The sequence below is a fragment of the Capricornis sumatraensis genome, chromosome 12, assembly GCF_032405125.1.
Source record: "Capricornis sumatraensis isolate serow.1 chromosome 12, serow.2, whole genome shotgun sequence".
Classification (NCBI taxonomy): Eukaryota; Metazoa; Chordata; class Mammalia; order Artiodactyla; family Bovidae; genus Capricornis; species Capricornis sumatraensis.
Genome location: NC_091080.1, coordinates 94,341,280 through 94,365,352, shown reverse-complemented (window position 1 = coordinate 94,365,352; position 24,073 = coordinate 94,341,280). Strand labels below are relative to the sequence as shown.

The following is a 24,073-nucleotide window of genomic DNA, read 5'->3' as shown; positions in this document are numbered from 1 at the left end:
CCAACCATCTCGTCCTCTGTCGTCCCCTTCTCCTCCTGCCTTCAATTATTTCCCAACATCAGGGTCTTTTCTAAAGAGTTAGTTCTTGGAGTCTGTATTGTTAGCAAGTTGCAAATATTCGACACAGTATTAATAGCTTTGGTTCCCAGGCTGAACACCAGCTTTGCCAAACTTATGCTCTTATAACTGAAAGTCTGTATCCTTTGAGAAACACTCCCTCCCCCACTTCCTCCACCTCCCAGTCCCTGGAAACTAGCCTTCTACTCTGTCCATGAGCTGGGCTTTTGGGATTTCATGATAAGTGAGATTGTACGTGTCTGTCTGTCTGCCTGGTTTCACCTTGCACAGCGCCCTCGGGCCCAGCCCTGCTGGTGCCAACGGCAGGGTCTCCCCTCTCTCTTGGCTGAATAGCATCCGGCGGGACTGGCGCCGCGTCTTCGGTCCACTCATTCGCTGATGCGGGCTCAGTCGTTTCCAGAACCCGGTTACTGTGGCTCAGGCGGCACTGAACGTGGAGCCTGAGATCCTGGTTCCACCTCCTGCGGATAAATACCCGCAAGTGCGGGGGTCCTGTTTTGACTGTCGAGGACCCCCCCACATGCTGTTTTCCACGGCGGTGGCGGTGGCGCCGGCTTGCGTCCCCACCCACAGTGCTTGCGTCCCTTTGCTTCGGCTGTTTCTGACTTTCTGATGCTGCCCATCCTGATACGTGGGCAGCGTATCTCATCGGGGCTCCGGCTCGCGTTTCTCTGATGACTAGTGAGCCGCTTTCCTTGTATTTGGTGGCCATTTGTGTGTCTTCTTTGGAGAAATGCCTCCCAAGCCTTTTGCCCATTTTTAAATTGTATTACTTGTGTGCGGTTGCCGAGTTGTAGGAGCTCCCCGTGCACTTTGGATGTCATTTGCTCACACTGGGTTCACAGAGTCCTCCCTTCTCTGCCGTTTCCTAGAGGCGGCCGGCTGAGGTGCCCTGGTGAGACCGTCTGGCTCTGGATATTTCCTGTTCAGAACCTTGAGCGCAAGATCAGCTTTTTAAGACGGCTGTAAACCTACTCACGCTGCCCACTTCATCTCGGCTGACTTTCTGCAGTGTGCCGTCTTCGAGGGGCTGGTCCCTTTCTTCTGAGCTGTCACATGTGTGCGCCTTGTTCACAGAGCTCCCTCTTTGTCCTTTAGTGACCACAGGCTCTGCAGATATGCTCATTGTTTTACACCCGATACCGCTGATTTGGGTAATCTACTTCCCTTTCTCAGGCTTTCTAAAGGTCTGTCAACTTTGTTCATTTTTAAGCAGAACTGACTTGGTGTTTCATCGGTTTTCTTGATGGTTTTAATAACACCGACTACCGCCTTTATCACTTTTTTCACTTCTCTTGCTTTGGACTTGCTCTGGCCTTCTCCTGCTAGCTCCTCGAGCTGGGAACTCCTGGTGTTGGCCCGAAGCTCCCCTTACTTCCTGAAGCTTTCCTGTCAGCTCTGCTTTCGGGCATCCCGCAGGTTCTGACACGCTGCGTGCTCACCTTCAATGCAGTGCAGCTGCTGGGGCCCTCTCAATGCCGTTGTGGCCTGCTTATGCTTCAGCAAGGTCTAAGTGTTACCAAGCATGTCTTCGCTTTGTAATTAGAGAAGTAAAAATTCAGTGTTGACACGTGTCTCCTGCCTCCTCAGTCATCACGGAAGAGGCCAAGTCTGACACCAGGGTCAGAGGAACGGCCGAGAGTCCCGGCGGGGAGGAGGGAGCAGGGGGCGCGTGCTGGGCTGGGGCGGAGGGCACGGTCCGGCCGCGTCGGGCAGGGATGGCTCGCTGGCCTCTGTGTCCACTGGGTTAAGACATCCGTCTCTAAGACCCTGTCCAGCACCTGAGAGGTGTTTGCGAGATGATCAGACTTGGACTTAGATTTAGGACCGCAGGCTCTGAGGCCAGAATGCTCTCTTTTAGAAAGTGAGATGAAAGACAACACAGTCTTCATTAACTGACAGAATAATTTTCCACACTTACAACATGGCTCTGGAAATTTCACCTAGTATTCGTGACATTGTCTGTGACTTGTGTGTTTCAGATGGGCAGCAGAGCTCTGGACAGTGACCAGGGCACCCTGCGGAGAAAACCGTCCCTGCTGTGGAATCAATAATCTCTACAGACCAGACTCCTGCTCATTGATTAGATGGGGAAGTTTCCGCCTGCAGGGCAGGAGACACGAGTGAGCCCTTTGCTGGGAAGATCCCCTGGAGAAGGGCACGGCAACCCACCCCAGTGTTCTTGCCTGGAGAATCCCATGGACAGAGGTGCCTGGTGGGCTACAGTCCACGGGGTTGGAAACAGCTAGGCATGACGGAATGACTAAGCACTATGACTGTTGAAATAATTTTATATATTTAGAAGTTTTGCTACTTTTCACCTTTAATTTTAATACAAGTAACACAAGATTCGCGTACCTGTAGTGCGGCAGTAGGCTTCCTTTTTAAACAGACTCAATGAGAAAATTAATCTCTTTGCTGTTCCTTTTAATGTGATCTTGAAAAATTCAAATAGTGAAATCTACCAGCAGGCATTCCATAACCTATTATATAAACTCTTAATTTTCAAAAGTTTATCAGGCATTTTTTTAAACATTAACTTGTTGAATCCTCTCAAAGTTTGGCAAGCTGAATATGTTCGTTCTATTTTAAAAATCAGAAAATTGAAGTTGGAATGAGGAAGCTGCTCGGAGTCATACGTCCACCAGCAGGCACTGAGCCCCGCCTTCCTGGTGAAGCCTCGGTGCCCTCCGCTGTCTCCTCTTTCCTGCTACAGACTGCAGGGTGAAAGAGTCTCAGAAGCATTCCGAAGATGAGGCAGACTCTTCCAACATCATTTTTGAAGATAGCATTCAATTCATTTGACACAGCAAAAACACACTCCCGATTACACACGCTACCAATTAGCTCTTTGCAGTAAGGCAGGGACTGTGGGCCAGATAGAAAAGTGAAGGATATCATGTCTGCTAGAAGGGAATGGCAAGCCACGTCAGTATTCTTGCCTTGAGAACCCCATGAACAGTATGAAAAGGCAAAATGATAGGGTACTGAAAGAGGAACTCCCCAGGTCAGTAGGTGCCCAATATGCTACCGGAGATCAGTGGAGAGATAACTCTAGAAAGAATGAAGGGATGGAGCCAAAGCAAAAACAATACCCAGTGGTGGATGTGACCGGTGATAGAAGCAAGGTCCGATGCTGTAAAGAGCAATATTGCATAGGAACCTGGAATGTTAGGGCCATGAATCAAGGCAAATTGGAAGTGGTCAAACAGGAGATGGCAAGAGTGAACGTCGACATTCTAGGAATCAGGGAACTAAAATGGACTGGAATGGGTGAATTTAACTCAGATGACCATTCTATCTGCTACTGCGGGCAGGAATCCCTCAGAAGAAATGGAGTAGCCATCATGGTCAACAGGAAAGTCCAAAATGCAGTACTTGGATGCAATCTCAAAAACGACAGAATGATCTCTGTTCATCTCCAAGGCAAACCATTCAATATCACAGTTATCCAAGTCTATGCCCCAACCAGTAACACTGAAGAGGCTCAAGTTGAACGGTTCTATGAAGACCTACAAGACTTTTTAGAACTAACACTCAAAAAAGATGTCCTTTTCATTATAGGGGACTGGAATGCAAAAGTAGGAAGTCAAGAAACACCTGGAGTAACAGGCAAATTTGGCCTTGGAATGCGGAATGAAGCAGGGCAAAGACTAATCGAGTTTTGCCAAGAAAATGCACTGGTCATAGCAAACACCCTCTTCCAACAACACAAGAGAAGACTCTATACATGGACATCACCAGATGGTCAACACCGAAATCAGACTGATTATGTTTTTTGTAGCCAAAGATGGAGAAGCTCTACACAGTCAGCAAAAACAAGACTGGGAGTTGACTGTGGCTCAGATCATGAACTCCTTATTGCCAAATTCAGACTTAAATTGAAGAAAGTAGGGAAAACCGCTGGACCATTCAGGTATGACCTAAATCAAATCCCTGAGGATTATACAGTGGAAGTGAGAAATAGATTTAAGGGCCTAGATCTGATAGATAGAGTGCCTGATGAACTATGGAATGAGGTTCGTGACATTGTACAGGAGACAGGGATCAAGACCATCCCCATGGAAAAGAAATGCAAAAAAGCAAAATGGCTGTCTGGGGAGGCCTTACAAATAGCTGTGAAAAGAAGAGAGGCGAAAAGCAAAGGAGAAAAGGAAAGATACAAGCATCTGAATGCAGAGTTCCAAATAATAGCAAGGAGAGATAAGAAAGCCTTCTTCAGCGATCAATGCAAAGAAATCGAGGAAAACAACAGAATGGGAAAGATTAGAGATCTCTTCAAGAAAATTAGACATACCAAGGGAATGTTTCATGCAAAGATGGGCTTGATAAAGGACAGAAATGATATGGACCTAACAGAAGCAGAAGATATTAAGAAGAGGTGGCAAGAATACACAGAAGAACTGTACAAAAAAGATCTTCACGACCCATATAATCACAATGGTGTGATCACTCACCTAGAGCCAGACATCCTGGAATGTGAAGTCAAGTGGGCCTTAGAAAGCATCACTACGAACAAAGCTAGTGGAGGTGATGGAATTCCAGTGGAGCTATTTCAAATCCTGAAAGATGATGCTGTGAAAGTGCTGCACTCAATATGCCAGCAAGTTTGGAAAACTCAGCAGTGGCCACAGGACTGTAAAAGGTCAGTTTTCATTCCAATCCCAGAGAAAGGCAATGCCAAAGAATGCTCAAACTACCGCACAATTGCAGTCATTTCACATGCTAGTAAAGTAATGCTCAAAATTCTCCAAGCCAGGCTTCAGCAATACGTGAACCGTGAACTTCCAGATGTTCAAGCTGGTTTTAGAAAAGGCAGAGGAACCAGAGATCAAATTGCCAAAATCCGCTGGATCATCGAAAAAGCAAGAGAGTTCCAGAAAAAGCATCAGCTTTATTGACTATGCCAAAGCCTTTGACTGCATGGATCACAATAAACTGTGGAAAATTCTGAAAGAGATGGGAATACCAGACCACCTGGCCTGCTTCTTGAGAAACCTATATGCAGGTCAGGAAGCAACACTTAGAACTGGACATGAAACAACAGACTGGTTCCAAATAGGAAAAGGAGTGCGTCAAGGCTGTATATTGTCACCCTGCTTATTTAACTTATATGCAGAGTATATCATGAGAAACGCTGGGCTGGAAGAAGCACAAGCCGGAATCAAGATTGCTGGGAGAAATATCAATAACCTCAGATATGCAGATGACACCACCCTTATGGCAGAAAGTGAAGAGGAGCTAAAAAGCCTCTTGATGAAAGTGAAAGAGGAGAGTGAAAAAGTTGGCTTAAAGCTCAACATTCAGAAAACGAAGATCATGGCATCTGGTCCCATCACTTCATGGGAAACAGATGGGGAAACAGTGGAAACAGTGTCAGACTTTATTTTTTGGGCTCCAAAATCACCGCAGATAGTGATTACAGCCATGAAATTAAAAGACACTTGCTCCTTGGAAGAAAAGTTATGACCAATCTTGATAGCATGTTGAAAAGCAGAGACATTACTTTGCCAACAAAGGTCCGTCTAGTCAAGGCTATGGTTTTTCCAGTGGTCATGTATGGATGTGAGAGTTGGACTGTGAAGAAAGCTGAGCGCTGAAGAATTGATGCTTTTGAACTGTGGTGTTGGAGAAGATTCTTGAGAGTCCCTTGGACTGCAAGGAGATCCAACTAATCCATTCTGAAGGAGATCAACCCTGGGATTTCTTTGGAGGGAATGATGCTAAAGCTGAAACTCCAGTACTTTGGCCACCTCATGCGAAGAGTTGACTCATTGGAAAAGACTCTGATGCTGAGAGGAATTGGGGGCAGGAGGAGAAGGGGACGACCGAGGATGAGATGGCTGGATGGCATCACTGACTCGATGGACGTGAGTCTGAGTGAACTCCGGGAGATGGTGATGGACAGGGAGGCCTGGCGTGCTGCGATTCATGGGGTCGCAGAGTCGGACACGACTGAGCCGCTGAACTGAACTGAACTGAGGTTTTTTTCTCTAAAGCCCGTTGATTGGATTAAGTTGCAATACCCAGGTCTCACGGTGGCAATTCACCCCTCTGAACACCAGAGGGCAGCACCAGGCCGGCTCACGAAGACCGCCCGCAGCGACCCCCGTCGCCTGGCTTGCCCCCCGATTACCCGGCTGCAGCCCACCTCGGGCCTGTAGGGGGCGCTGGTGGCCTGGCGCTGTAATGACAAAGAGGGGATTCCTCGCTGGTCCTCTGAGGGTTTGCGGAATGGAGGGAAGGGTTGAGAAAATTCTGAACCAAACTACATTTTCTCCACCTAGTGATCCTGTCAGATTTCTGCATCCCACGTAGTGAATGCTTCCTTCAAAAATGTTTCTACTCTATGTCCTGCAGCAAGAATTCCAAATGATTTCCCAGGAACAAAGAACCTGAAATTTCCACACAGCCCACCAGGGACTTTTGGAAAGCAAAGAGCACTCACTGGGAAGAAAAAATAGCATGGTGCTTTAAAAAAGCATACGGAGACAGAAGCTCTGACATGGTGCATGTCAACTGGCAAAGAATTTTCTGCCTGTGGGATGGTCATGCCGTGACCAGGGATTGAACCTCGGTCACAGCAGAGAAAGTGCTGAGGCTTAACCACTGGGCGGCCAGGGAGGCCCTGCAAGATGTTTCAGTACACAATTTCATATTTAGTAAGTTTCTGTCTTTAATAAGGTTTTATATTCAATACGTTTTATAAGTTTGTATCACCTAATTCTTACATGAAGTGTTAAAATAAGCAGTATTAATACACTTCATGTGTGTGTGTTCAGCTGCGTCTGATTGTTTGTAGACCCAGGGGCTGTAGTTCAGACGGCGAAGAATCCGCCTGCAATGCAGGAGACCCAAGTTCAATCCCTGGGTGGGGAGGAGCCCCTGGAGAAGGGAATGGCAGCCCACCCCGGTACTCCTGCCTGGAGAGCTCTATGGACAGACCACGGGGTCCCAGAGAGTCAGACATGACTGAGTGACTTTACTCACTCACCCGCTCGCTCATGGACTGCTGTCCGCCAGGCTGCTCTGTTCCTGGGATTCTCCAGGCAAGAGTACTGGAGTGGGCTGCCACCTCCTCCTCCAGGGGATCTTCCGGGTTCCGGGACCGACCCCGCGCCTCTCGTGTCTCCTGCCCTGGCAGGCAGGTTCTTCACCACTAGGGCCACCTGGGAAGCAATGCCTCTTATCGGCCATCACTCACCAAACAGAGATTTAAACATTGCATTCCGGGTAGTAACTTAGGCTTCTTTCAGTTACTCTTAGGTAGTGTGTTGAGAGCAGAAAGAACCTAGCCTGCAAGAGACATGGATCCCAGACTCTGCTTGACCGCTTGGCGCTGTGCCAGCTTCAGTAAAACCCTCAGCTTCTCTGAGCCGCAGGCTCCCTATTTCCACAGCTCAGGTCACACAGTCCTCATCAGGGAGGCCTGGCGAGGAGAGCTGTCTCATCTCCGACGCCTGGTCGGCGGCACAGGTGTAACTGACACAGGCGCTCAGGGTCACTGGCCAGAGCTCAGCCTGGGCGGCATCCAGCTCTGCTCTCCTCCGCAGCGCGCCTGCCTCCACCGTCCTGGCCAGGAAGCCACGGTTCCAGCGCGGCCGAGCCTGTGCGGTGTCCCGTGGGTGGTCCACGGCGTGGGGGGGAAGCACTCGTGCACCCACACCCTGTCCCCCCGCGCCCCATGGCACTGCCTGGCCGGCCTGGGAAGCGGAGGCGGCCCGACACCCCGCCTGCTCAGGAGACGGGCTAAGAGAACGCCATCCCCAGGGACGGGGCTCTGATGAAGACTCAGCGTCTGGGTCTCCTCTGAACTCACAGCTTTCTAAACGGACTTCAGCCGGCGGTTTGGGTCCAAGGCTGACTTCACTGGCTTTAGTGTTCTTTACGTATAATAACAAAGTGTTTGAAAGCAACGGGGCTTCTAAGATGGGGGAGAGGAAGGTTCGTCACGTGAACTGTGGCATGTCCTTACACACTGCTCCGTGGCCATGCAGGGCCAGAGGGGGGCTGGGCGTGCAGATGCTAAGACATTAACGCCCAAAACAAGTTTGCTGGGGGAGGACGGCCCGGCGGCCCAGCAGTGAGGACCGTGTGTTCCGATGCCGAGGGCTCAGGTTCCATCTCTGGTCGGGGAGCTGAGATCCCGCACGTCTCACAACCAAACAACCGAAACAGAAAACAGAAGCAATATTGCAACAGATTCAGTAAAGGCTTAAAAAATGTCCACGTAAAAAAATCTCAAAAAAAGAAAAGGCTAATGGGGCTGTCCCTACGGGCACAATTATGCCTGATTGTTGGCCTTCAGGCACTTCTGTGGCTTCTCCGTTTTTCCATGTACATTTGCTATTTGGGGGGCAGAAAAAGTCTACTTTAAAATAAGCATATGTATATATTGCCCCTGAAATAAAAACAATTTTGTAAGTTAATATATGGAGACCATTTCCCCAACTACAAAGATGACAAGAGAAAACTCTGAAAATACAAAATGAATGCTTCAATTGAGAATAAGAGGCCACAATGCCAAGACTAAGGAAAATTGGGTAAAACCTAATAGGACCTAGTGGAAATTAGAACAAAGCATTTGGCATTGATTGGATTGTTTTCTCCCAGGAAAATGAGAAATCCTATCGGGTTACGGCTAAAATGCTGTCTGGAGTTCCGGAAATAGAGCTTCGGCAGTGATGCTGTGTCTGGGAGCTTGCTCTGAGAGCCCAGGGAGAAACAGTGATCTGATCAGAGACGTGGACGGTCTCACGATAAAGAGCTGAGGGTCGGCTTGGAGCAGTCAGCGGGAGCGAGGCCAGCCTCTCCCCGCCGCCCCCCGCCCACCCCCGGCCTCTTCATGCACACGTCACCTCATCCCCCCTCTGTACACACAGGTGGAAAAGGCCCGTGGGTGCTGCTCGCGTGTGGGGCTGCCGCACTGGATTCCTTTCCTTTCCACGGGCCCTTGACGCGTTTGCTTACGGCCGCACGGGTCGTCGCCGCTGCACGCGGGCGCTCCCCGGTCCTGGCGAGCCGGGGGGAGGCCCCCGTGCGCCCACACGCTGCCCCCTGCGCCCAGCTGCGGCGGGCAGGCCGCTCTTTCTGCCGATTCTCCTGTCGCGGGTCACAGGCTCCAGGCACTCGGGCTTCGGGCTTCGGCAGTTGTGGCTCACGGCTTAGGTGTCCTGTGGCACGTGGGACCTTCCGGGACCAGGGGTCACACCTGTGTCCCCTGCGTTGGCAGGCGGATTCTTTACCACGGAGGCGCCAGGGAAGCCCTCTCCTGAACTGTTAATGGCTTCTAAGTTTCAAAGCCAAGCCAAGCCAATCTACCAGACACAGAGAAGTGGTAACTGAATTACCCACAAAGAGCAAAGACGTGCCTAGTTTGAGGAGAAGGAAGCTCTGACGCAGCCCCTTACAGCCCAAAGGCGGCCGTGGGCGCTGCAGATGGCGCGGCCCTCTCGGGAAGCGCTTCCGTGACGGCTGGTGAGGGGCGCTGGGGTGCCAAGGCCAGAGGTCAGAGTGGACGAGGCGCGGTCCGCTCGGTTCTTTCAGCAAGAACCCCAAATTCATGAAACACCTCCATTCTTGCTTTTCAGGTCAGAAAGTGGGCACGCAGTGAAACCAGCAGCCCTCGTCAGGAGCGGAGGCGCCCGACAGCCTGCCTCGGGGCTCGCGGCTCCTCCTGCGCTTCAGTCAAGTCAGTCGCTTTTATAGGGAAAATAGCCTTTTACCGAAATGCAGTGGGCTTCCGACGTCGCGTCACGTCTGCAACTTCTAAACTGTAAACTGAGTCTGCACACAGGGAGGCTTCAGACTGCAGTCCTTGCCTTGGGAATGTCCTCACGGCAATCTCATATTTACATTATACTCCGAATGTGGGCACTGGGGAGGGACTGTGCGGGTGTGTGGTTTGTGCAAACTGAAGTGTTAACGTGTAAGACGCTTCGATTCTGTGCTTCATGTTGTATAGACTTGCCCTGTGTATCCCAGCTGTATCTTTAAAAATACCCTTGAGCTGACTTTACGTAACAAGAACAAGCGGCCGGGTTGTGCACAGTGGGTCCTGGGTCTGTCCCGTTTTCTTGGGAGGACAGTAGATGGACTGTTATGACCAAGAGCAAATGCTGTTCTCCACTCTGCAGAGATGAGCTGAATCCTGCTGCTGCCACGGTAACGCAGGACAGGTATTTATAGAAATGAGTGAGCCATCCAGTCGTTTCGTGTGCTTCGAATCAAGCCCGGAGCACAAAACCCCAGCGCGGGAGAAAGAATCTATTCAAACTGTCTGGGAGACCCCAGCGGCCACGATGGCTCCTGGAAGGCTTGCAGCCGAAGGTTCTGTGGCCCACGGAGGCCCCCTGGCTCCCATTGTTGATTTGGGCGCAGCGTTTGTTCCGCAAAAGGGGGCCAAGCGCTCTAATCATCCGGAAAACTAACTTCTTTTTTTCAAACGCTTGATCGCATTTCTCCTTTGCAGCTTTCCTCGGTCTCCTCAGGACTGAAGGGCTGAAGACCCGGGAGCTGCTCCAAGAGGTATCAGCGCTCAGGTGTGTCTTCACAACGGGTTGAAACGGACTGCCCTTGAGTCCTGACACCGAGATGTGAACCCTGGGTCCACCCACGGCTGAGACCTCGGCAGAGGGACTCATGGCTTTGGGGGGCAACGGGGGGACGGGACAGGGCTTGTGGAGATCGGCAAGGGGCTACTCTGTGCTGGACACAGAGAGCAGGTCGCGGGGCCCATCACAACCCTGGCAATGCTGTGCTGGGCTGGTGGGCACCGTAACCCAGCGGTCCCTGCAGAGGGCCCTGGGGGTCCTGAGTAGACGGAGGCAGCCTGGTTCCCAGAAGCGTCACAGGCTCTGGGACACGGGGGCCAGCCTGGGCCTGTGGAGACTCAGCTTGGGTTTATCAGCCTGATTTAGCCTGGGATGCCGTGACCAGTGGTGAAGCCAGATCTTAACTCCCTGCCCGGGAACTGAATGTGGGAAGCCTGGAAGGGAACCACGAATCGTAGCCACCAGGCCAGTAAAGGAAACAGGCTAGAAGCGTTTCTCCCTGGATCTTTGCCCGGTGAAAAAGGCATTTATCGCGGAGGAAGAAACTGTACATGCAGGTTCAGAGGTTATTCTTGGAGGCACAGCGCAAGAGCCCGTGGGGCCGCGCACGCAGCAGCGGTGTGTTCGGCCGAGACGGACGCGGGGCCGAGACGGACGCGGGGCAGAGACGCGCCCAGAGAGAAGGCGCGCGGACGGGCGCCCGGGGGGACGGCGCAGAGGAGGGGCGGCCAAGCCACTCAGGTTGGTCAGGTCTCCCTTCAGCCCATTACTGGTTTCTTCTTCCACACCGGACCTACCCGGGGACCCACCCTGGGTGAGCACACCCGCCTCAGCCAAGATGGATCTCAAAGTGAAGGCTTCTGGGGAGAGCAAGACTCATTACGGCCTGGCATTGGCCCTTGACTTTTGACCCACAAGGAGCCTTTCTGCACGTGTGTAGGGTCTCTTTTGTCCCAAAAAGGGCGGAGCGGAGGCCCTTGAGCCCTCACTCAGAGAGGGTTTTGCCCTCTTTGTCCTTGCCGTGACTGTTGCTGTGACTGCCACCCTAACGTGCTCACAAAAGGCAGACGCTGGCCTTTGCCCTGTTTCTGTCATCACTTCCGCTCCGGAGGGCAAGCAGGAGGCTGATTGTAAATGCTTCAGCTGGAGCCCACCCATCTCTTGTCTCAGAAAATGCTGATAGCTCTAAGCATCCAGCCTGAAGCCCACTTGGTGCCCAACAACTGCAGATGGGAATCCAGCCTGGAGCCCATCTCTCCCCTAAGTCAAGCCTACTGACGGTGCCTGGGGCGATGGGATAGGGCAGAGGGCAAGGAGGGACGTGCAGGGAGCACTGTCGCCTTCAACCTGGCCCGAGAGGCGTGTCCGGTCCCCAACCCTGGAGGCAGGTTCCAGGTCTCAAAGACCAGTTGCCCCGTGCCGACCTCAGGCCAGACCCTGCAGACGTGGCCCCAGCTCCGAGGACAGCCTCTCCACTGCACACCTCCACCTTCCTCACGCCTCACGACGGCTCTTCTTAGACTTGGGGAATCTTGAAAAAGTTGTTCAAACCTTCTACCAACAGAATCAACGTATCCCCAGTCACCCCCAGACAACAGAGTGAACAGTTGACCAGATGGGAATGAACTGGGATGTTCACGTTGGTAAATGCACGGTCAAATGGGTAGAGATGAAGGCAGGATGGAATTTTGCATCCAAATAAGGATGTTTCATCCCTATTCGGAGAAGGCAATGGCACCCCACTCCAGTATTCTTGCCTGGAAAATCCCATCGATGGAGGAGCCTGGTGGGCTGCAGTTCTGGGGTTGCGAAGAGTCAGACATGACTGAACGACTTCACTTTCACCTTTCACTTTCATCCATTGGAGAAGGAAATGGCAACCCACTCCAGTGTTCTTGGCTGGAGAATCCCAGGGACAGGGGAGCCTGGTGGGCTGCCATCTATGGGGTCGCACAGAGTCGGACACGACTGAAGTGCCTTAGCAGCAGCAGCAGCAGCAGCAGCAGCAGCAGCATCCCTGTTATGAAAAGTCATTTATTTTCTTTTACAAGTGTTTTAAAATTAATTTAAAATATGTTTAAAATCAAAGAAGCAACATTCCAGTTGAACACCATATTAAAAAAACGTGATATGCTTCAAACACTGTAAATATAGAGAAAGAAGATCAAAGAACACAGGCAAAAACAGTGCTGGAAAACAGGGTGGGCGGAGGGTTTCTGCTTCCCAAGCTGGGCTGAGAAGGGAAGTTAGGACTCAGGCCTGGTGGTGTGTACAGCAAGGGTGTCAGGTGTCAGCCTTTGAAAACCGAGGCCAATTCTTCAGACGTGCGCGAAGAAGCATAACACACTCACAAAACAAGAAAACAGGAAGGGCAGTGGCTCAAAAGCCTTCTTGACTTCTATAGTGATTTACCCGTCGACTCACAAGGGCCGGATGACAAGTTCCTGAGATGCGTGCGTCTTCAAAGCTTAGTTGGAGTTTCTCTCTGTTGATCTGATGTCAGGACAGCAGATCGTCATGGTCTCGAGAAAGAAGAGTGAACATTGATTGAAGAGTTCTCTGGAATTTGAAAGCCTGTTCACTAGCTGCAGTCAGTCAGTCACTAACAATCTTTACAATGATGGAGTTGGGTACCAAAAGCTCGGGAATCAGAAAGCTTTCCTTGGAGGTGGCTTCAGTGCGTTTTTCCAACCATGTCAAATGTGACGTGGAAGATGGGAAATGAGAGAATTTTAAGTCTGGCCCGGGTCAAGGGGAAGGCAGAGCGAGCACCTCGTCACACGGCGACGAAGGGAAGGTGAGGGGCCAGGCGTGGGAACCGCCTCCCACGGGCCTCAGCCTCAGATGAAGCGAGGAACGCAGCGGCGCACGGCCACGGAACCCACCGTCTTCTCGCAGCTTCCATCACCGCGAAGCACTGGGCTAACATAGACTTTGGACTTCAGTTAGCAATGTCGTGTCCACGTTGCTCCATCAATCGTACACCGCCCTAACGCGGGTAGTAGGGCTTATTGACGGTGCCGGGGATAAGAGTCCACCTGCCAACGCAGGGGGCGTGGGCTCGATCCACGGTCTGGGAAGATGCCACACGCCTTGGAAGGACCAAGCCCTCGTGTGGCAAGCACCGCGGCAGTCCTGCTCTGGAGCCCGCCTGCCACGCCCGTGTGCTGTAGCTGCTGAGGTCTTTGTCCCTGGAGCCTGTGCTCCGCGGCAAGGGAAGGCCCTGCAGTGAGGAGCGGCGCCATCCGCCGCAACGAGAGAGGAGCCCACGCCGAGCAGCAAGGGTCCGGCACAGCCCCAAACGACCAAATTAAGAAGGGCCGTAACAGGGGAGACTGTGTGCCCGGGCGGATGGGGGCGTGAGCGCTTCTGTGCCATCTACTCAGTTTTCTCCAAGTCCAAAGGGACACGAAAACCCACTGTCTACTTGTTATTTTTTAAGAGCTCACAGCCACGTGGGAATGTCACAGGGCCACAGCAGTCGCCTGAGAGGGCTCCCGGGGCCAAGGCTGGAACAGTCTGAGCAGGAAGATGGGTGATGACGAGCACCCACAAGTGCACAGTGATGGAAGCGCATCGCTGAATGAACAAACAAGTGGGGGCAAATAAACTAATCTGCACGCAGAAGAAATGTAAAGAATCTGTGTGAATATTTCACGCCGAGGGGAGGGGACCACAGCGCCCTCCTCCCTGCAGCCGGGCTGCACGGTGACGGCCTCCCCAAGAGCAAGAAATGGAGACGCAACCAACGCCGCCAAGGGCGGCCGACCGAGGTCACAGCGGCAGGGAGACGCCCGGATGCACTGCAGCCTTCGCGAGCTGCGGTTGGGACTGTGCCTCGCCTCTGCGGACTTAGCGCATTCATGTCTAAGCCATTTGTGACCAATTTTGGCTTCAACATACCTTCTTGAAACGTTTTCTCATTCCTCCTGTTCTGTGTTCACTTTTCTTTCCTATTTTTAATGGATGATTTGTTTTTTTACGGTTCTATATTCTACTGTATCATCTGTCTAGGGCGAGGGAAAGAGCTTGAGTTATTTCAAGGGACTGGCTCGCATGAGTGTGGGGCTGGTGAGTCCACAGTCTCCAGGGTGGGCTGCAGGCTGGGGAACCAGAGAAGAGTTGGTGCTGCAGCTTGAGTCTGAAGGCCGCCTGCTGGCAGACTCCCACCTTCTTGAGGAGGGTCAGGCTTTTGTTCTACTCTGGCCTTCAACTGATCAGATGTGGCCCACTCACACCATTTCCTCAAAGGCCACTATTTCCATGTAAATCTCATCCCCCAAACGCTCTCTCAGAAACACCTAGAACAGTGTCTGACCACACGTCTGGGCACCACGGCCCAGTCGAGGTGACATGAAACCCACGCTCACAGCATGAAGATCCTGGCGGGGCTGCCACTTGCGCCAAGTGGGCGCCCAACTCTGGGCTTAGCTTGGGCTGCAGTGCCACGCTGTCAACTCACCTGGTGAGCCACGGCTTTTCGCCGGAGCCTGCCCCTTCTGGGACCTCAGCTGACGGTCTGCAGCCGCCCTGCACGGGGGCACACACTCTCCCGGCTCCCGTTGTGCGGTGGGCCTGGAACAGCCCTGGTGAGACCACGGGTGCACATGTCTCCCTAGAGACATCGCTTCTTCAGGAGCGAGTGCTTGCCAATTTGTGGTCCATCTCAGGTTGCCATGTCTTGGTTCATTTGGGCAATTTCGTCCAGTTTCACACTTTTTAAAAAATTCTGGTGGAAATGGGGCACCTACATCCTCACCTGTCACTTCTGTAAGCCCCACTGGCTCCGTGTGTTCTGCGGGCCTGTCCTCAGGCACACGCGCAGTCACAGGCGTGCTTCCCAATGAACTGGCCCTTTCAGCAGCACGAGATGCCCCGCTCTGTCTCGGACACTCCTTGTCTCCAAGTGTATTCTACCTGATGTTAATGTGACCACTCCAGCCTCGCTACACTCACTGTTTCCATGGTATATCTTTTCTCTGCTCATTTACTCCCAACCAATGTACGTGATTGCAGCCATGAAATTAAAAGACGCTTACTCCTTGAAAGAAAAGTTATGACCAACCTAGATAGCATATTCAAAAGCAGAGACATTACTTTGCCGACTAAGGTCCGTCTAGTCAAGGCTACAGTTTTTCCAGTGGTCATGTATGGATGTGAGAGTTGGACTGTGAAGAAGGCTGAGGGCCGAAGAATTGATGCTTTTGAACTGTGGTGTTGGAGAAGACTCTTGAGAGTCTCTTGGGCTGCAAGGAGATCCAACCAGTCCATTCTGAAGGAGATCAACCCTGGGATTTCTTTGGAAGGAATGATGCTAAAGCTGAAACTCCATTACTTTGGCCACCTCATGCGAAGAGTTGACTCATTGGAAAAGACTCTGATGCTGGGAGGGATTAGGGGCAGGAAGAGAAGGGGACGACAGAGGATGAGATGGCTGGATGGCATCACGGACTTGATGGACGTGAGTCTGAGTGAACTCTGGGAGTTGGTGATGGACAGGGAGGCCTGGTGTGCTGCGATTCATGGGGTCGCAGAGTCAGACACGACTGAGTGACTGAACTGAACGGAACTGAATGTACATCTTTGTATTAAAATAGGTCCTCACGTGACCTGTGATTAAGTCCTGCTTTTTCCTTCACTCATTCTGCCGATCTCGGCCTTCTGAGTGGTGGGTGTTTCATCCGCTATCAAACTAGCTGCAGTCATTAGTGTGGTTAGGTTGGATTCATGAACAGTTTTGAAAGTCTGCTTTTTGTTTTCCTGTATGATTTTTGTTTGTCCACTCTTTCATTCCTTCTTCTGGATAATTTGAGTCATTTTGAATTCTGCTTTATTTGCCACTGAGAAGAGCCGTCCTGGTTCTTTAGCAAATCAAGGAAAGGCCAGACTCTGCACACACATGAGGAGGGGATCCTGCTGTGTTGAGGAAGGTTCAGGCTGTTTGGGTTTTCACGTTTTACTCAAACATCTCCATCCCAAATCTCAGGGTCCACTTCTTAACTAGCAAGCCATCCTTAATAGGAGAGACTCCGTAGGCCTGTGTATTCAACTCACATCATAATTTACAACTCAAACAATCAGGATCAGAGTCTGGTCCTCAGTTCTGACGACTCTGCAGGTACAGAGTAAGAGACTTCTTCTCGGGCTGTTACTGGGCTCTCTGGTTCTGTCCACACCTGCGCCTCTAGCTAGAAATGCAAGGGCCCCAGCTTTCCGCAGCACAGTCCACACTACGCGGTCTCTCTGCAGCCATCACCGCAGCAGTCAACCCCCATCACCGTGGCTGCTGAAATCCCCCATGTCTTGTCATCCGCAGGTCTTTGTCCCAGGAAGCCACACGGTCATATAAGCCTTTCCGGTGGTCCAAAGGCCCGCCCCGTCTCCCACTGCTGGGTGATTAGTTACCTGGGGCTGAGGGCGTTGCTGCTGTTGTTCAATAGCTAAGTCTTGTCTGACTCAAAGTGCTGGAGCCTCAGCTGGGGGTGGGGAGGAGCCAACACCGCTCTTAAGAGAAGCCAGAAAGGACTGGAGCCGAAGCTCCAATACTCTGACCGCCCGAGGCGAAGACCTGACTCGTTTGAAAAGCCCCTGATGCTGGGGAAGATTGAAGGCAGGAGGAGAAGGGGAAGACAGAGGCTGAGATGGTCGGATGGCAGCACGACTCAGTGGGCACGGGCCAAGCTCCGGGGGCTGGTGGTGGACAGGGAGGCCTGGCGTGCTGCGGCCCACGGGTCGCAGAGTTGACACGACTGAGCGACCGGAAAATAACGAGACACTGGGGCAGGTGCGGATGCTCAGCCAGTGCAGAAAATCGTAACACCCTCGTGCTTCCATAAGCGGGCTTCTTCCACCCCAAAGGAAAGTAGAACCAACGGCCTTGTAAAATCGGCGAGCCCTCTGAAGGCGCTCCTGGGCGCCCAGCGCTCCCTGCAGGCTCAGGCCCTCTGCCGGGCGCCTTTGGGGGCGTCTGAGCACCGCGGGCGCGAGCGGCTGCCACGCCTGGGGCCGGAACTCTTCTGCCGTGGCCGCAGGGCTCGGGGGGAGCTCTGAGGCCTGCGCCCCCGCGGCCCCGCGCGCCCGGAAGAAGCGGGGCATTGTGGGAGGGCGCGCGTTTCGGCGGGTTCCGTTAAAATGGCGCCCTTCTTGCCGGCGCTGCCCGCGGGGCCTTAGCCGGTGGGGGAGCCGGGAGCCCGCGGGGCCGGCGCGGGCAGCCCGGGGCGAGGATGGCGACCCCGGACCAGAAGTCGCCCAACGTCCTGCTGCAGAGCCTGTGCTGCCGGATCCTGGGCAGGAGCGAAGGTAGCGGGGCTGCGGGCGGCTGCGAGGCGCCCCCGGGCCCTCAGGGTCGGGGCGGCAGGCCGAGGGGCCGGGCCGGCTGAGTCACGGCGGCCCCGGGCGCGCGCGGCGCCCCCGGACGCGGGCGAGGAGCGGGCCCCGGGGGACGCGGAGGCCCGCCCGCGGCCTCGGCCCCCGCGGTGCGCGCCGTGCGGTCCCGGGCCCGCGGGGCGTCGCTGCCCGTCGTCTCGGCGCGCGCGGCGGGGCGGCCCTGCGAGGGCGCCCCGGGCGCTGGAGGCAGCGTTGTCGTCCCCTAGGCACCGCGGTGCGGGCAAGAGTCTGCAGGCTTCCCCTAGGCACCACGGTGCGGGCAAGAGTCTGCAGGCGTCCCCTAGGCACCACGGTGCGGGCCAGAGTCTGCAGGCGTCCCCTAGGCACCACGGTGCGGGCCAGAGTCTGCAGGCGTCCCCTAGGCACCGCGGTGCGGGCCAGAGTCTGCAGGCTTCCCCTAGGCACCACGGTGCGGGCAAGAGTCTGCAGGCGTTCCCTAGGCACCACGGTGCGGGCAAGAGTCTGCAGGCGTCCCCTAGGCACCACGGTGCGGGCCAGAGTCTGCAGGCGTCCCCTAGGCACCACGGTGCGGGCCAGAGTCTGCAGGCTTCCCCTAGGCACCACGGTGCGGGCAAGAGTCTGCAGGCTTTGCAGGAAGACTTGGAGCTACCCAGAGGCGGTGGGACGGCCCCTGTGCTCCCGCGCAGCCTGCCTGGCGAAAGATGGCTGTTTCGGTTCAGCCCGTGAAGTGACCCTGGCTCCACGCGGGTCTCGCTCCAGTGTCCGCTCGGTTCCTCTGAGAAGCCTGGGCTTCCCCCCCCCTGCAGGCTCTGCGCGAGGTGCCGGTGGCGCAAAGCGGGAGACAGGGCCTCCTGCTTCCTGCTGACCGTGCAGGGGAGCCGGCAGAATCAGCGCGCTTACGGTGTGGAGCAGTGGCGTGTCTGCGGAAAAAGCGCGCGGGGCAGGTGGCTGTGGAGGGAACGCAGACCCGAGTGCAGACAGCGGGGTCCCCGGCACCCCGGGGCCAAGGTCTTGAGGCGGGTGGGGGCCTGGCTGTCTTCGTCGTTTGCCTCCAGCGCTTCCTGCGCTCCGAGTTGCCTTTCTGATTTGACATCCGGATCTTCCAGACCTGAGGATACCCGTAGACACCAGGGAACTGAACTTGGTGGTCAGGACTCAGGCGTGTTTCATTGGGGTTTGCTTTAAAGCAGCGGGCCCTCAGTTGTCCTCGAGTGAAGCCACACGTTCCTGAGTTACGGTGGTCACAGCTGGACTCTGAAGACGTTCACAGCCCCCATCGTGTTTCTCAGAATACTTTTTTTTAACATCTGAGGACCCTGTCGATTGACTTAGCTTCACCCATTCTAGGAGGCTGAAAAACTTCTTTTCAGAAAGTTGTGCACCACCCTCTCATTTAGAATTTTGTCTAAATTAAGAGTAAATAGGCTCCTGTACACCTTAAACTTACAGAGTGATATATGTCAGTTACATTTCTACAAAATTAGAAGGAAAAAAAAGTAAATAACGTATGAGATCCTCTCATAATAAAATGTAAAATTCACTAAAATGATGCTCTCTTTCCCCTGTTCTGGACAACTAGGATTGCCAAACAATTGTATTCACGTTTCCAAGTTATGCTTCTGTTCACTGAAGAATTTATGTCTTTAATAACGCCCCTTGCTCTGATTTCTTCTGCCTTCTGAGTAAAGAAGCGGTGCTAATTGCTGCCTCTACAGTGTTTGAGATTTTAAAGGGACTTCATTAGTGGGTGCTCTGTTTGCTCACTAACTAGAACATTTGATTACCTCCTTCATTTTCTAGTGATGTTACAAACAACTGGCCTTATGCTTTTATGATTTATTGCTTTTCTAAGACTATGAAATTGAAGCTATAGACACTTGTTACTTTTTATGTGAACTTCATATGAATTACTTTTTCATAAAGTATTTTTAAAAATTTGTAGTTGTACTCAACAGACCTTCAGAAACCAAGCCCTGAGCTCTAATGGTGCTTGATATTTTTAGAAAGTTAGTGTAACCATTATTGCCCACCTTTTCCTACTTCTAACACTTGTGGGCTTGCTGGAAACACCCAGTGCCAGCCAGTGACAGGGGAGGTCTCAGCACCCCCGAGCCTCCCCTGGAGAACATTTTACCTATTATGCCATCTTTGGATGGCATTTCTGTCTTTGGAAACATTGTCCTTGGCGTTACGTCGCTTCACCTCTGCCAGAGGCAACATTCCTTTCCTTTGTAGCCCTGTTTCTAGTCGGAGGTTAAGGAGAAGCGCAGGAGTTTCTGTTAGGTTGAGTGTTTCGCGCAAATGCTTAGGTGGGGCTACAGTCCCCTGCACAGTGTGGCCGGACGATGACCTGACCTGGAAGCCCTGTGTGAGGGTCGTGGGAGCCCCCGTGCGGGCAGGGATGGGTGTCTTGGTAGCTCATGGGCCGCAAGTGGTGTTGCTGTGGGTTTTGTGATTTTTGAAGATGGTGAAGAGCTCTCGATAAAGTTCCAAATAAAGAATAGTCTTACTCGTGGGGAAATGAATGTCTGTTAGATATACATTAAAACTTGTCATGTATTATGAAAATGTTCACTAAGTGTTGATTAATGGGTATGTGACTTTTTAAAGGTTTAGGCTTCACTTGAAAATTGTACTTAATGGGCTCGTTGTTATTTTAAAGGAATTAGTATTTAAATAGTCTTGGTTTACATTTCTAATACAGTATAGATAGATGTGACCCCATAAAGAAAAACTCCCAGGGGCCTCAGTCTTAGACGTGTAAAGGTGACTTACGACCGGGAAGCTTGAGAACCACCAGCCTAGAGCAGTGTTTTGGTTTTGTTCTTGAGTGTCGCTTTTCAGCTGGCTGTGTGGTCAGAGTGGCCTGTGACCCCTGAGAAGCTGATGCACCGCCGCTGCTCTGGGGAGAGGAGCTGGTGGCCAGACAGTGGTGGAGGGGCGGCCTCCCCGTGTCCGCCGGCGGCCTTTCCACCGCGAACCCTCTCAGTGTGGCGCTGGCTCCGAGCGAGTCCGTGCGCCCCGTCTGCTGAGACCGTGGTGTCTGGTACACAGGCATTCTGACCTGCATCTGGGCTGGGGATTGGTTTAAGAAAAAGCTGATGGATTTTCCAAGTATTTTATCATTAGCAGGAAAGACAGACTGAAGTGTGGCTGGCGGACAGATGGAAACTGCAGCGTGGCTGCGGAGGTGGGAGGGACATGAGAGACTCATGGACACGTGGAGAGGGTGTGGAGATGGGGGTGTGCTTCTGGCACCGAGGAGGCCTGGATTTGTGGTCGGAGAAAATTCAGACGCTTGTGAAACTCTTAGACTGGGGATTTTTGTCTGACGTCCCTGAGCATGCTGTTAATGGACTATTGTTTGGAGAGCTCAGGATCCTGGCAGTCTAAAAATAATTTTTAACTAAAATAGTTACACAGCTCTCCTTTTAAATATGTGATTTCAGTGACCCTTTTAATGTTTATACAATTAAAGTATTCTTGATGTAGGAATATGTTTGCGTGTGGAGCAGCATGAGGAAGAAGATCCCCTCGAGCCCCGTGAGCCCACGGGAGCACTCCGTGTTCCTCCCTGTGGCTCTTCCCTCCGCGTGTCTCACCGTGTCAGTACCAGCGTCGTGCGTGCCGGTGTCCGAGGAAGACGCCGTGCGTGCGTGTGTGTGTGCGTGCATGTGTGTGTGTGTGTGCGTGCGCGCTGCTGTGGGGAGCGGGGCAGCGGTCTGGGAGCTGGGGGGAGGTCAAGGATCTCAGTGGGCCTGAGCGGGTCCTCGCTGGTGCTGTGAGCCGGGCTCTGCTCAGACCGCCGTGCCTGGAGGGGCGTTCGCTCCAGGGGCAGGAGGAGCAGGCGCCTGCTCCTCAGGATGCTGCGACGGGCCGGAGGCTGTGGCGTGGTCGCGGAGGGACCTGCTGGGAGAAGCCGGGTCAGCAGGTTAGGGAGAGAGCAAATGAGCCAAGACGGCTCTCGCCCCACGTGTCGTAGATCCGTGCTCGTGTGACAGCCGGGATGCCTCACAGCACTGCGCGTGCCGCTGTACCCGCTTGGCCGCGTGCGGTCCGTCAGCGCGCCTGACGCGCCCTGGGGCTGCCTTACGGCCGCCTTGGTCAGCCACGGAGAACGCAGCGAGCCTGCTGCCGGGCCGCCTGGTCAGCCACGGAGAACGCAGCGAGCCTGCTGCCGGGCCGCCTGGTCAGCCACAGAGAACGCAGCGAGCCTGCTGCCGGGGCCGCCTGGTCAGCCACGGAGAACGCAGCGAGCCTGCTGCCGGCGGGTGCCGGCCACGGAGAACGCAGCGAGCCTGCTGCCGGGGCCGCCTGGTCAGCCACGGAGAACGCAGCGAGCCTGCTGCCGGCGGGTGCCGGCCACGGAGAACGCAGCGAGCCTGCTGCCGGCGGGTGCCGGCCGGGGAGAGCGAGCCTGGCTGCAGTTCCCGCTGCTCCTTCCGTCGTCTTCCAGCTTCCCTGCTCCCGCCTGCCTCCCGGGTTCAACCGACAGTGAGACTCGGCCGACAGCAGGGTTTACTGATACGCCTGGTTTCCTTTGCTCTCGTAGCTTTATGCCTTCAGCCTCCCTTTTCCTAAGTTTAGTGGGGCTTCTGAAGGGGGTGGCGACACGCGTCTGTGTTTAAGCCGTCCTCTTTATCTGGAATGGCACATGTTGTCAAAAGTTACTGCCCCTGTTGGCAGCTTGTGGCCACTCCTGGTGTGTGTGTGTGTGTGTGTGTGTGTGTGTGTGTGTGTGTGTGTGTGCACGCGCACACGTGAGTAAGCCCTGAGTACCGTGGTGTGTGTGAATGTATGTGTGCATGTGTAAGCCCTGCTCCGCAGGTACCGTGGTGTGTGTGTGTGTGTGTGCACACGTGTGAGTAAGCCCTGCTCTGCAGGTACCATGGTGTGTGTGTGTGTGTGTGTGCGTGTACACATGTGCGCCCTGAGTACCGTGGTGTGTGTGAATGTATGTGTGCGTGTGTAAGCCCTGCTCCGCAGGTACCGTTGTGTGTGTGTGTGCACACGTGTGAGTAAGCCCTGCTCCGCAGGTACCATTGTGTGTGTGTGTGTGTGTGCACACGTGTGAGTAAGCCCTGCTCCGCAGGTACCGTTGTGTGTGTGTGTGTGCACATGTGTGAGTAAGCCCTGCTCCGCAGGTACCATGGTGTGGCTGGGACTTTGCCTGCTCCTTAGGATTATCTGTCCAGTTGGTTTTCTGGCTCCGAGCAGCTTTCAGTCTTGGTGGCCTGTCGCTGTCTTTCTTTGCCCATAAAACACTCTTTTTAGTCCTTCATCCTGTTGCCTTGTGGCCCTTCGGGCCACTCAGGTAGGACCTGGAGCAGGTGGGAGGTGGCTGCCCAGCGCGCTGTCTTGAAGAAGTGGGAGCTTCAGGTGATCACTGCTGAGCCTGATTGGCCATAACTTGCATCCTCTGTTTACCTTCCAGCCGATGTGGCCCAGCAGTTCCAGTATGCCGTGCGCGTCATTGGCAGCAACTTTGCCCCAACTGTTGAAAGAGATGAATTTCTAGTAGCTGAGAAAATCAAGAAGGAACGTATGTATTTTTCTTCAGCGTTATCTCGTGTTGCATTGTTAACCTTGTCAAAGCTTAAGAATGTGTGTGTGTTCACCCAGGTATGTATCTCTGTCTCTGTAGCTCTGTATGTACATAGTAACGTAGGGACGGCTCAGTTCTTTTACCAGAACATGGGAGGGGGTTGTTTTAAATACTGTTTCAACAGCACAACTTGGGATAGGAATGTGAGGAAGATGAGAAGACTTGATATCACTTGCTGCCTCTCTTGTGATTCAGTTTTAATCCTATGCGCCTTTTGAGCAGGTACCCTAGCATGTTATCTTGGCAGCTAAACAGCCGTGTGAGTTGAGTACTGCGTCTGTTGATTGTCACCATCCAGAATTCCAGTGCTTTGCAACCTCCTGTTGAACGTTTTCTGAGATGGTACCGAAGCTCTCCTACGCCTTGTCGCCTTAGAGAAGAAAGCTGTCCGTGTGTTAGCGCCTGGTTAGGAATGGGTCTCTGCCTGTGTGTTCTCGGAGAGGCTTTGAGCACCGGGACCCCCTGTGAGAGCCACTCCCGTCCTGGTCAG

The 24,073-nt window shown here is 53.3% G+C and overlaps 1 protein-coding gene across 2 annotated transcripts in view; it reads left to right on the top strand.

Annotated features, from left to right (window-relative positions):
- Positions 1 to 17,811: 17,811 nt before the first annotated feature.
- TUBGCP3 (tubulin gamma complex component 3) overlaps positions 17,812 to 24,073 on the top strand; it is a 34,353-nt gene continuing 28,091 nt past the window's right edge. For both annotated transcript variants that reach the window (XM_068984407.1, XM_068984406.1), the window contains exons 1-2: positions 17,812 to 17,930; positions 23,413 to 23,520. In XM_068984407.1, the coding sequence (XP_068840508.1) occupies positions 17,855 to 17,930; positions 23,413 to 23,520 (184 nt within the window). In that variant the 5' untranslated portion in view covers positions 17,812 to 17,854. The remainder of the gene's footprint in view (positions 17,931 to 23,412; positions 23,521 to 24,073) is intronic.